This window comes from Gossypium raimondii, chromosome 5, assembly GCF_025698545.1.
Source record: "Gossypium raimondii isolate GPD5lz chromosome 5, ASM2569854v1, whole genome shotgun sequence".
Lineage (NCBI taxonomy): Eukaryota > Viridiplantae > Streptophyta > Magnoliopsida > Malvales > Malvaceae > Gossypium > Gossypium raimondii.
This window is the reverse complement of record NC_068569.1, coordinates 4,454,137-4,466,929: the sequence shown is the minus strand read 5'-3', so window position 1 is coordinate 4,466,929 and position 12,793 is coordinate 4,454,137. Positions and strand designations below refer to the sequence as shown.

General features: G+C 33.9%; 2 protein-coding genes and 1 pseudogene across 2 annotated transcripts; 1 reads left to right on the top strand and 2 right to left on the bottom strand.

Annotated features, from left to right (window-relative positions):
- Positions 1–5,324: 5,324 nt before the first annotated feature.
- Positions 5,325–6,368, bottom strand: LOC105769193 (uncharacterized; annotated as a pseudogene).
- Positions 6,369–6,486: 118 nt separating this feature from the next.
- On the bottom strand, positions 6,487–9,462 carry LOC105769192 (NADP-dependent glyceraldehyde-3-phosphate dehydrogenase). Its single transcript, XM_012589668.2, has 9 exons — positions 9,179–9,462; positions 8,850–9,043; positions 8,640–8,768; positions 8,354–8,473; positions 8,075–8,211; positions 7,613–7,768; positions 7,128–7,506; positions 6,910–7,026; positions 6,487–6,786 (listed from the first exon to the last, which is right to left on the bottom strand). The coding sequence occupies exons 1-9, from the start codon at positions 9,324–9,326 to the stop codon at positions 6,673–6,675; spliced, it is 1,494 nt and encodes a 497-aa protein (XP_012445122.2). The 5' UTR covers positions 9,327–9,462; the 3' UTR covers positions 6,487–6,672.
- A 484-nt stretch (positions 9,463–9,946) lies between these two features.
- LOC105769194 (stromal cell-derived factor 2-like protein) lies at positions 9,947–12,077 on the top strand. The gene is made up of 6 exons (XM_012589669.2): positions 9,947–10,349; positions 10,434–10,574; positions 11,014–11,154; positions 11,254–11,303; positions 11,393–11,522; positions 11,757–12,077. The coding sequence occupies exons 1-6, from the start codon at positions 10,236–10,238 to the stop codon at positions 11,838–11,840; spliced, it is 660 nt and encodes a 219-aa protein (XP_012445123.1). The 5' UTR covers positions 9,947–10,235; the 3' UTR covers positions 11,841–12,077.
- Positions 12,078–12,793: the final 716 nt, after the last annotated feature.

Below are 12,793 nucleotides of genomic sequence, written 5' to 3'. Positions count from 1 at the left end.
AGGTGCCTAACCAATGTACCCTCATTGGTACCACGATTATATCATCAAATTATATCATCAAAATATCATTCAAGTCCAAATTATAAACATATCTAATTTAATTCATTTTACTTAGCTTATGAGCACTTAAACACCAAATTAGCATGCCAAAATAAAACTTCAAACACAAACGCATGTATACATATACCAAATCAATATTAACATTATTTACATTCAATCCACAAAATAACTATTAATTAGACACCCTAAGTACATGCCAACACATTTCAAAAGGATAAACATCACCACATTTGAGATCGGGATCGTTGTTCGATGTTGATTTAGCGATCAAAATTAAGTACCTAACCTGCGCACGAAAAACAAATCGTACGCTGAGTAAAATTCAGAGGTATTTCTATAATCTGAATATTTAAAGACAAAATAATATAATATGCACATTTTAATTATAAGCACAATTGAATTGTAATACCGCGAAAATTACTACATTAAGAAAGTAAGATAATATCCTTGATATAGTAAAACAAGGAAATAAAGTGATAAAAAGGGCAATATTGAGTTATGTCAACATTGGAAAGTATATTATGACATATTAATTCAAGAAAGGATTAAATTGCAAAAGTGAGAAAAGTTTTGTTGCCTAAGTGTAAATATGAAAAAGTTGAAGGACCAATAGTGTAAATATTTTAACGGTGGAATAATCTAGAAACTAAGGAAAATGGATGAATTAGGACCAAATTAAAAAGGTGAAGAATTTTGAGGGACTAAATTGCAATTTTACCAAATTAAGTGATGACTCAATGATGGAATTTCCAAAGATTATAAAGGGCAAAATGGTCAAATAGAGAGAGAGAATTCTAGAAGGTAATGATGATGTTTGTGATATTTTTAATTAATTAATTAATTAATTAAATATTATTTAATTAATATTTTATTAAGATTTTTAGTATTATTTTATTATTAAATGATTAATATAAAAGGGAGGAAAGATGATGAAAAAAATTATCGTCTTTCAATGCAACCATCGTTACTAGAGAAGAGAAGAAAGAAAGTTTTGCTTTCTTTACAATTTGGTCCTTTCACCAAAAATTTACTATTTTCACCCAGAAATCAAAAGAATTTCCATAGCTTCCAAGAGAGAAAAATAATAAGGAGACAATGGGGAGCTAGAGTGTCAAGTTAGATTCAAGAAATAGAAGCTGAAGGAGAGAGAAAATCAAGTTAAAGATTGAAATCAATAGCACAAGGTAAGAACATTAAGATTTCAATATATTTTTAAGTTTGTTCTTATTGAAAAAGCATGGAAATGATGTTATAGTAGAGTTTTCTTAAATAAAGTCTTATGTTCTTGATATATTAGTGAAGGGAAATAAGTGAAAATGATGGGAAATATTATAGAGAAAGGGAATTAGGGAGTTATAAACTTAGTAATCAACATCTTGCACTAAAACAGTTTTGGACAGCAGCAGTAAGTTAACTTTTAAAAATCACCATAAATTGTGGAAATCGAATTAGAGGATGAAAAAAATATGGAATTAAAGCTTATTAAGTCTAGTTTCTCATAGAAGAAATGGTGTGATTAATGGAATTGTAAATCATGACATATAATAAATTTTGTGAGACAAGGTCAGAATGAATTTGGGTTCCCCTATTATGACTTTGGAAAATCATCAAAAAATGAATAAAAATAATTAGAGACTTAAATTTATATGTTTAAAATCCTGGATGAGTCTATTTTCAATAGAAATAAACGGAAACATCATCCAAATTCTGTACAAAGAGATAATTAATTTTTAGTGAAGAGGGATCAGAACTGTCAAACAGTGAAACATGGGAAACTTTAAAGAATAAATTGTACTTATTGGCTAAACCAAAATTCTAAAAATCTTATGGTAAGAATATATGTGAGTCTAGTTTCATATGAATTTATCGGATCTTAATTTAGAGTTCCTTAGCTCAAGATATAAATAATTCAGTGACTATAACTTAAGTGGACAGCTTTGAATTAATATATAAATAAATGGTGGAATTATAGATAATGTAACATATAAGCATATTATACATTAAGGATGTGGAATGGAGAGGAGAAGGAAGAAAACAAATGATTATTCAACTAGCATGAGTTCTCATTAAAATGACCAATTTGCATGTTTTAGGTTCAAGGACTAAATTGAATAAAAGTAATATTTTAAGGGTAAATTGGTAAAATGTCAAAAAGTGACCAAATTGCATGAAATGAATTGTTTTGTTATTTAAATTAATAAATTGAATGAAATATTAATTTATATCAAGATTGGGTGGAAATTCGAGGAAAATAGAAAATTACCAAAATGTCCCTAAATTTTGGTATTTCTGCAATTTAGCCTCGTAAGTTCGTGTAACTTGAATTATATTCTTAGATGATTTAAATATATATATTGGATTGAGAATTTGATTTGAATTGTGAACATGAGAAATTGTGAATTGAATGAAATGGAAATGAAACTTTGAATTACATGAGTAAATATCGGGTCTCGTAGGCCTATTTGTTATGAATATAATATTTCGAGGATATGTTGTAAAGAATTATAAAAGCACGTTAATAATTTAAAAGTTTTAATTCGGATGAAATTTTGTAACTCAGTTTAATACGTATGCAAATGTATGTCTTTTAGTAATGCCTCGTACCCTATTCCGGCGTCGAATACGGGTAAGGGGTGTTAAAATGTGACATCGCCAGATTCGATCATAACATTTAGACCGGGTTTGGGGTGTTACATGAATATTAAAAACCACATTTATTGATACAATGACATTAGTCATTCAATATTCAATTCATAAATACATCATTCATACCATACTCAATTCTCATCATTTGCTATAAAATAGTTTTTCACAATATGATACACATATCATTTAAACAACAATATTGTTCATTCCATATCTAATTCATGAATACACAATTCATATGTCTCAATCCATATTTCAATTCACTGTCCCATTTTCATTTCGCATACAATATCATCTAATATCAATCATAGTGCCATTTCAATTAATTACCCCTATTTACACGACTCAGACTTGGATGGATACATAGATCTAACCAAACACACCAGTTTAGCACCCAGTGCCTCATCGGATAATTCGAAGTAATAATATGACACCCAGTGTCTCATCGGCTAAACCGAAGTAAATTGGCACCCAGTGCCTCATCGAATTAATCCAAAGTAGTAAATTGACACCCAGTGTCTCATTGGCTAAACCGAAGTAAATTGGCACCCAGTGCCTCATCAAATTAATCCAAAGTAGTAAATTGACACCCAGTGTCTCATTGACTCAAAGTCGAATAAATCCCTGAACTCTTCCAATCTTATGGCATGCCATCTATATCCAACTCAGTCCGATACAGTTAATAGGGTTCCAATTCACTTTTCAAATACAACCAATATTCATTTCAATACAAATAATCAATATATTCAATATATATACCAATTCAATCAATATAAATTCAATAAATTCATCACATACTAAATCAATTCATTTCAATTGCAAAACACAATAATTCTCACCTCAACACTTACCATATACATTAAATTAAATTATAACAATTAACAACTAAATTCGGATTATAGAAATACAAGTTAGAAATCCCGAGCTATTCCTCGTCAACTTTATCTTTTCCCTTTTTAGTCAAGGGTTCTAGTACGACGTTAGCTACGGAATTAAAACAATTAAAAAAATCATTAATACAACACAATTCAATCTCATAATTAATAATTCAATTTTTATTCCATATTTGTCTAAATTTCAATTTAGTCCCTAAACCAAGACTATTTTTTTACATTTAATTATACATCTTCATTCAAATTCTAATTTAAACTAAATTTAACTCCCTAATTTCACTTAAATTCCTAAAATTTGATTTTTCACAATTTAGTCCCTATTACACAAAATTTATAATTTATTCTACAATTTAATTATTTTTATTTCTAACTTAAAAATATATCAATTTAATCCCTAATACTAAAATTATTCAACATAAACAACACTTAAAAACTCAATAATTTCTAAAATTTTGACATGGGTCGGGTAGTATTTAATATCGAATTCTAAAACATAAAAATTACAAGAAAAGGACTAAATTGACTCACCAATTGAGCTTTGAACTTTAAAGCCCTAATTTTTCCTTTCTTTCTTTCTTTCTCTTTTTCTTTTTCTTTTTCTTTCTTTCCTTTCTGTTTTCGTTTCCATCTCTGTTTCTTTTCTATTTCTTTTATCTATTTATTTGTTATAATATAATATAATATAATATAATATTTTAACTTAAAATTTAGGATATTTCATTCTTATGCCGCCTCATCTAAAGAAAACGGCATAATTGCTCCTTTAGTCCTTTTAGTTTTTTCTTTAATCTATAATTCAACTTTCACCATTTATGCAATTTTGTCATTTTACCTAATTACTCTTAATTCATGCAAATTCACCTAACCAAAACCTAATTAACTACACAAAATATTAAGAGTCCGTTTTACGAAAACAAAATCCCGAAAATACACTTTTCGACAGCCATGACTATCAGGTCGTTACAGAGCATGCATGGAAAGTCACAACATCACAATGATTTCTCCAAGTTATGCGGTCGCGTTTTAATTCATTTACCTTTTCTTGTTTAGGATTGCAAGTAATCTCAAACAACAATGTCTCATTCCTAACTAGTCCTGATCATGAGTTGAGTTACCCGTACAAACTTGAAGGCTCACTCAAAATGTGAGAGGGTTTGGACGAAAATATAGGCCCGAAAAAGAGTTTAGACAAAAATAAGACTCATTTTCTAAATGGACCAAGCCTTGGGTAAGAGTTTCTTGGCAAACTTGGCCCAACCCAAATCAACTATTTTGTTGTTATTTTATTGTCATTTCGCTATTATATTGCTAATATTTTTGTTGGTATTATTTGGATATTGTATAAGCCCTGTTTTATTTAAAGGGGTTTGCTTGCTAAGTTGTAACTATTTTAGTGTTATTTAAGTAACTTTATTTAATGTATTTTCAATTTGTTGGGAAACATTTATTTTAATTTTTTAGCATATTTGATGTATTATATTTTTTAAATTGTTTTTACATAAAAAAATAATTTAAAAAAGTTTAATATGAACAAGCTAGATCGAGCTCGAGCTTAATATTTTTAATCTGAGTTGGGTTTGAGGTAGAATTTTAGGCCATTTTTCGAGCTAAGCCAAGCTCAAGACCTTGAAAACAAGTATTAAATTTTGCATTGGCCCGATTTAACCCATAATCAGGTCTACTCCTAACCTATGCCACAAATGACGAACAATGTAACCATCTTGTTCATTCATATTGTTTATGAAAAACTTTATCAGCCTCACAGACCTGAAAGGTTTTATTTTATTTGGGATATTGTTTCATAAACCAACTTCCAATACTAGAACTATAACTCCTATTCCCAACATCAACATATGAAACTTATATCTACCATTGATGGCAAATACTTTACGTTCTTAATATTTCTTTTTAAGGTAATCCATGGCTTCAAGGGTTCTTCCTCAATCAACGACTTTGCTGTTATGACCTTTAAATAAAGCACTTGTTATCAGAATCACCGTCGAGCATCTTCCTGTACCCATGGTTAAGAATTTCATTCTCTTTTTTCAATACAATTTCTCTAATATAAGGCATTGATGGATTGAAGCCACCAATCTCAAACACTTTAACTAATTTACAAGAATTGAATAAATCAAGAAAAGAATTAAAACTATATGTATCATTAACCTTGGTGTGGAGCACTGCAAACCCTTCAGATTTCAAGGTTCGAGCAATTTCTGATGCAAAATCAAATGGTTGAGCTGATATGCCCAGGCGGGCTCCGCCAGAGAATATATGAAGTAAAATTGTATTTGTGACCTTCTCCTTTGGTCGCTTTATTGAAAATTACAATTAAGTCCTCCACTCCAACCTTTTTCAAGGCGAAAACTTCCTGTCCAAGAGTAGTCTCTATGCAGAGAGACTTAGAGTGAGGCGAGGAGATAACCTTCAAATATCAAATCTTTGATGATTGAAGAATAGAAATGGACAATCTTAATCCAATCTTCTGTGGTATAGAGATGGCGATGCGGATTAAATCAGGGAGCAGTGTCATTTCCAACGATAGCGGAAGCTTTGGTGTTAAGGATGATGGGGTTGAGATTATGTGGCAACGAGACAAAGCAGAAGTCACTGAGATTGCAGGATTCACCGCTGATAGTAACAATGTAAGTGAATCGGATTACAATGACGAATACACCAAAGAGAAGAGCACGTTCCAAAATATTTCTCAAAAGGCTCAACTTCCTTGTGATAGGTTCCATGGTAAAAGAATACAAAGAAGAGGCAATGAAAAAAGGTTTGGTTTTTCTATGTTTGAATTATAGATTTTGCCAGTATAATTCTGATTACCAGAAACAAATAGGGAAAAATAATAAATTATGCAGAATTGCAAATCGAAAGAAAATAATAGAGAAAAAGGAGGTGGATTAACAAAGTTGGAAGTTGGAAGTTGGAAGATTTCAACTTATGCAAGTTATAGTCTTAACTACTCATTTCATTTCCTACAGACAACAAGCACATGAGCTCATAATGTTGGTTGACTTTACAAGCTAGTGCATTATTTCATTGGTCGAATTTATGAAAATTTTTCATATCAACCCATTGTGTAGGAAGGTGTTGGTAAGTTAATTACGGTGGTCTTGATCTTTGTCATCATATTGATACTGTTGGTGATTCCTTGAGATCCAATGCCACTATCCTTGAGACCCTGCCACAAACTCAACGATTAAGTTGTTAATCGCTAGGTGGTTAAGATGCCATAGAAATAAACTTTTAGAGTTGGGAAAGCAAATGCATCAGAGAGGAACAAATGATCATAAAATAAAATCACCTGGAAAGGAAAATGATCGGGTCCACGTGCTGGAGCAGAATTGATCTGAACTGTACCAGTCTCCATTGCGTCGCTGATCAGAATTGCTTTGCTTATATCTCTTGTAAAGACACAACCCTGCAATTCCAATCAACCCCCAAGTATGTATTTGACTTCTTAAGTCTTAAACAACTTTAAGTGAAAGTGTATGCATTTAAACTATCGTTTAAGAATTATACCTGCAGGCCAAAGTTGCTAGCATTACAATGATGAATTCCTTCTTCAACTGAAGTAATCCTTATGACAGGCAAAACGGGACCAAATGGCTCCTCCCATGCTATTCTCATATCAGGACGAACATTATCTAATAATAATGGCCATATAAGGTTGCCCTCCCTCCTGTACTCTTGGCAAAATGTAGCTCCTTTCTGTTTGGCATCCACGACTAATCCTTCAATGAAGTTAGCAGAGGATTCCGTAACAACCGGAGTGATGTCAGAATCATCTTCTGGTAGCCCCACAGTCAATTTTGCAACTTTAGCTTTAACTTTCTCTACAAGAGCATTAGCCACAGATTCCATGACCAACACGACCTTCACGGCTGTGCACCTTTGACCACTGATAAATGACAAAGGAAATTATTCAATATCAACACATCATGCTAATTGCAACCATACTCGACCTAAAATCAAAATGGAAGGACTCATATAATGATTTCTCTCACCTGTAAGAAAAGCCTCCTTTCACAATGTTAGCCGCTGCTAAATCTAAATCTGCATCATCGAGTATGATACAAGCATCCTTTCCACCCAGTTCCATCTGAAGAGGTATCATGCCTGCTTTCTTTGAAATTGCAATTCCAGTGTCTCCACCAGTGAAGCTGAGTAGGCATGCATGCATGATGGTAGACAAAATTAACATGCGAATAAAAGGAACTTGGATCTGTATCTATATTAGTTTGCGACTAGAAAGGGTGCTTAACTACCAACAACAGAATATATTTAATCCACAAATCAGAACATCAGGACAATGCAGATACAGTTCCACAAGATCATTACTTTGTTTCCTATCACGAGCATATGCAGTTCCAGAATGCTGTTGTTGGCAAATTATAATATTCAATCAAGATGAAAGGCAATAAATGATATCTAGGGAGGACATCATCTCAAGGTAATTAAGATAATACCTAATACAGTTGACCATGGGGTGCATTGTAAGGAAGTCACCAATCTCCGAACCTCTTCCAGTAACACAACTAATCAGACCTTTGGGGAAACCAGCTAAATGAAAGCAGTGTACCATGTGAAGTGCAGCTACAGCACCCTGGAAGTAGTTTCCAGAAAAACTTGTCCCATTATTCAGTTATAACTGAGAGGCATGGTTTATGGTATACGAAATGCGTACTTGACTATTAATTTTGCAATGAAAAGAAGATTTATATGAATCAGCAAGGGTTATATCCAACCTGGGTTGGAGGCTTGAGCACAATAGAATTTCCAGCAATGAGCGCAGGAGCAATTTTTGAAACAGCAAGATTGACGGGATAGTTGAAGGGCGGAATAGCTAAAATGACCCCTAGAGGTATCTGCATGGCCCAAATAAGAAATATGGAATTGAAGCATTCAGTCCTCAACCAAAATAGGCCAGCAAGAAAAAGGAAATCATGACAGTTTCATTATCATGAAAGCAACACTTGGTCATAATGTGGAACCTCAAAACGGTGGGCGTATACATGATCTGAAACAAATTACCTTTGCAGTGAGGCAGTATTTGGTCCTCTCATTTCCCGGAAAACTATCAGATACCATAAATTTCCCTTCACCAAGTACCCTGACCCCTTCTTCAGCACAGTATGACACCAAATCTCCAGACCTTACCGCCTATTTAAATCAAAAGGTATACCACCAAAATAGTTACAGCATGCTAAAGAAACCAACAATTCAAAGGTGATTTGAACTCACTTCAGTCGCAGCATCCTTTGCTGGTTTTGCAATCTCTTTGACAAGGCACTCTGCAATGGGAACCTTGTGCTCTTTCAAGAGAGCTGCTGCTTTGTGAAGCAACTCTGCTCTTTTCCAAAGTGGAGTTTTAGCCCATGACTTTTGAGCTGTTTTAGCTTCCTCAATCAACTTGTTTACTTCTTCCTGAGAACACGCTGTTCCAAATCATGTAGAAAGAAAAAAAAAATTGAAGATATGTAACGATCATGTTCATGCCATAGCGTCGACTTTGAAGGGATCATCAATGAAGTAAGAAGTGAGGAAAAAGTGAAACACAATCGTTATATCACCTTGGACTTTGAAGTGAGGCTGTCTAGTGGTTGGATTGATGATTGGCACCGACTTCCCTGAAGATGACTTTTTCCACTCCCCAGATGAGTAATACTTGAACACACCATCTCCATCAACTAGCTCAGCAAACACCCCTGTTCCTGCCATTGTTCGTGCGCTCAATTAACCTCTTCAGTAAAAATCGCAGAAAAACAAGAAAAGCTTTATAGGGAGACGACTTTGTTTGAGGTGTAAACTTTGATCGCTTTCAATTTGGGGCCATACACTTGGGAGTTGAAGTGAGGCTGAGTGGGTAGGTGACTTAAAATATGTCCCATTTGGTTGTATCTCGACACTTCAACACAATATGCGTCAGAAAAATTGAATAACTTGCCATTTTAACAGAATGTACCCTTTAGTAGATTGGATTCTAACGTTATATTCTTCTGACTTAGCTTGCTCTTAACGTTATATGTTTGTAAAATTGAGTTTGGGAAAGATTCGTCGGTTTGGAGTTTCACAATTTTATTGTTGAAAAGCAAAGCCCAAACCCAAATAGAGCCCGAAGCTAAGGTTCACTGAAGTAGAGAAATAAATATAAAAAGAAATCGTTTTCTCTTGGAGGTTTCCTAGAGGACCCGATTTCGACCCGAAAAGGGGTTCTCTTAACAACCAATTCCACCCACCCATAACCCTCCACGTCATCACTGTTCCAAATGTCACGTTCCTATTGGAGAAAATCATGTCACTCAAACGTGTCACCCGTTAAAGAAAATTTCCAACTTCTTAGTGTTCTTCCCCCTTCCTCCAAGAGCATATGATCCCATCTTTCCCAGCCAGATCCGTTAAAATGCCATTTCACAAGACAAAGAAGTTAATTTTCCGTTCAACCTGACACAAATTTCCTCCACCGTGGCGTCGTCGGGGTCGCAAGCCGTCTCTCGTAGGAAACCGTCTTCGTCTTCTGCAACAAGTAGTGGTCCGAGCAAAGCTGAGCAAAGAGAACATTTGAGGAAGGATCTGAAGGTCGATTATCCATTTTGGCAACAGAATTGGTTCATCGGATTGCTGTTCTTGATGGCGATGGGGTTCTTTGGTCTTGCTCTCTTCCTCTTCCTCACTTTCGATTTCGATCAAGGTTCTCCTTCCTCCGCCTCCGCCGCCTCCTCCTCCTCCTCCCAAAACGTCCAGGTTTCAAAAATCCTTTTTAACTTATTTAAAAAATTTTCCTTGTTCCTTGTTTCATAAATTAGTTAAATTGAATGAATGAAACAGGTTACTTATGGGACGGTTTTAAAGCTGATGCACGAGAAAACAAAATTTAGGCTTCATTCACACGAGGTGCCGTATGGTTCTGGAAGTGGACAGCAATCTGTCACCGGCTTTCCTAATGTAGATGACTCCAACAGCTACTGGGTACTCCCTCTTTATCTTGCCTGCTTGATCTTCCGCAGTAGTTTCTGAAAGTTGAATTTTTGTTCTGCTAATGTTTGTGTTGTTGTTTATCTACATGCTGCAATCAGATTTTCTGTTGATGGTTAATATAGTGGATCAATGAACTTTTCCAAGCTTGTAGTAAACATGCTTGTTTGTAAATTGTTTCAATCCCTAGTTAACCATGCAATTATATTATCGTGTATGGTTGAAGAACATGAAAAGTTTTCTAAACGGTATTCCAATTGGCTAGTGCCTTTGTTTCATTTCTACAATTCTTTCTTGTTAAAGTTTGAAATCGTTTTGAAAGTTGAATTCAGGTTTGGTAATTTTTAATTGCTTTTATTTTTCAGTCAATTTCTGGTTTAATGATGCGATGAGTGTTTCATCATCCGATTGCATTTGGGACTATGCTTTGCAGATAGTTAGGCCTCCACCCGATACATCTGCTAAACAAGGAGACACCATCCCCGATGGGGCAATTATTAGGTTGCAACACATGAGGACCCGAAAATGGCTGCATAGCCACTTGCATGCATCCCCAATATCCGGAAACCTCGAGGTATTTTTCACATGTTACAACAGCCAATCATAACTTCTAGGTCTCTTATCATCATTCAGACTTACAGATAGTGTTTTACCCTTTTGGTGTTGGTTGTAGGTCAGTTGCTTTGGAGGAGAATCAGAATCGGATACCGGCGATTATTGGAGGTGAGGCATATATTTTTCTTTTCTTAATTTAACTTCCCTGTTTTTGTTTTTTTCCTGCTAATGCTTCATCGTTGGGAGGATCCTATCAGGCTCTTGATTGAGGGAAGTGGAAAGACTTGGAAGCAAGATCAAAGGATTCGGCTTCAACATATTGACACTGGCGGTTACCTGCATAGTCACGACAAGAAATACGCCAGAATAGCTGGTGGACAGCAAGAGGTGAGAATGGAAATATATCAATAAGTGTTTTTCTTGATTTTAAATTCCATTCTAAGGAACATATTCATCTTCCATCATATTTTACAATACTAATATTTGATGCTTGCTAGTTAACTCATCATTGAGTGTAAAAGCCTACTTTTATTGCTTGCTAGACATGAGTCTCTGCTAATGGTAAATGAGCTGGTCATTGTTATTTGTTAGTATGTTAAACCATTTCACGTTATGGTGTAGGTTTGTGGCGTTAGAGAAAAGCGTGCTGATAATGTATGGTTGGCTGCAGAGGGTGTGTACCTCCCCATTACTGAAAGCAAGTAGTATACTTGTTTAGGAGATTACTACAATGTGAAAGCAGGTGCATGGATTTTGGATTTGTAGGTGACTGGTGCCTGTTTGCTTTAGTAGCTGATAGTCATTTTACTAAATCAGTAGTATGTTTTGCAGAACAACTCTCTGCTAAATACCCTATCATGCATGGTTTTGTACCTTGAGATGATACTAATCAGATATACCCCTTTTTATGATTAATTATATATACTTTTTTCAGTAGAGCAACTTTATTTCCCAAGACAACATTATTGAGAGGGGCATCTATAAATTTTAATAATATTAATATTTATGAATCCTAAAATGAACATGAGAAATACTTAAATTTTATCCATATTTGAATGGACATTTCCTTCCGCTCAATATTGGCTAGTTCATGAGCAATGGCTTTCCCATTCCTATCAACATGCATGGAGCCGCAAAAATGAAATCTTGTGCCCTCCAATTTTGCATCTTCATTGAAGCACGATATGCATGACACAATTTTGAGAATTATTGTCCGACAACAATTTTATACATAACATGATTAAACGACATAAACATAATATTAAAAGAATTAGAAACATAATATTAAACATAACTGTAAAACACAAAGACAACATGAAAAATAAATAAATTAAACATGATTTTACAATTTTTTTTAATATGACACAAATATTCAAACGCGTCTAAATTCACGTAAAACAACTTATAAACAATGAAAATTATATAGTACTTAAAATATTATTATAATAGAAAAATATCACCAGCACAATCATACATGAAAAACATATATTTTTGAATGAGAAGGAAGTAAGCAATCTTAAATTAACTTTTTTATTTAATATCTTAAAATGAAGAAAACAAACTCATTTTATGATTTTTTTTGAATAATATTAGGATAGTTTCTGATCATATCTGCTCTTTTTAAAATAAAACTACTCATAGTTCTTCCTCAATCTATA

Excerpts from the sequence above, each read along its gene's own strand:
- LOC105769192 (XM_012589668.2), bottom strand. The coding sequence starts at position 9,326 with ATGGCAGGAACAGGGGTGTTTGCTGAGCTAGTTGATGGAGATGGTGTG. Across the intron at positions 7,769-8,074 it reads CCCATGGTCAACTGTATTAG|CTTCACTGGTGGAGACACTG; the intron begins GTATTATCTTAA and ends ATGCCTACTCAG. Across the intron at positions 6,787-6,909 it reads CCGATCATTTTCCTTTCCAG|GGTCTCAAGGATAGTGGCAT; the intron begins GTGATTTTATTT and ends AGTTTGTGGCAG.
- LOC105769194 (XM_012589669.2), top strand. The coding sequence starts at position 10,236 with ATGGCGATGGGGTTCTTTGGTCTTGCTCTCTTCCTCTTCCTCACTTTC. Across the intron at positions 10,350-10,433 it reads CCTCCTCCCAAAACGTCCAG|GTTACTTATGGGACGGTTTT; the intron begins GTTTCAAAAATC and ends TGAATGAAACAG. Across the intron at positions 11,304-11,392 it reads GATACCGGCGATTATTGGAG|GCTCTTGATTGAGGGAAGTG; the intron begins GTGAGGCATATA and ends GGATCCTATCAG.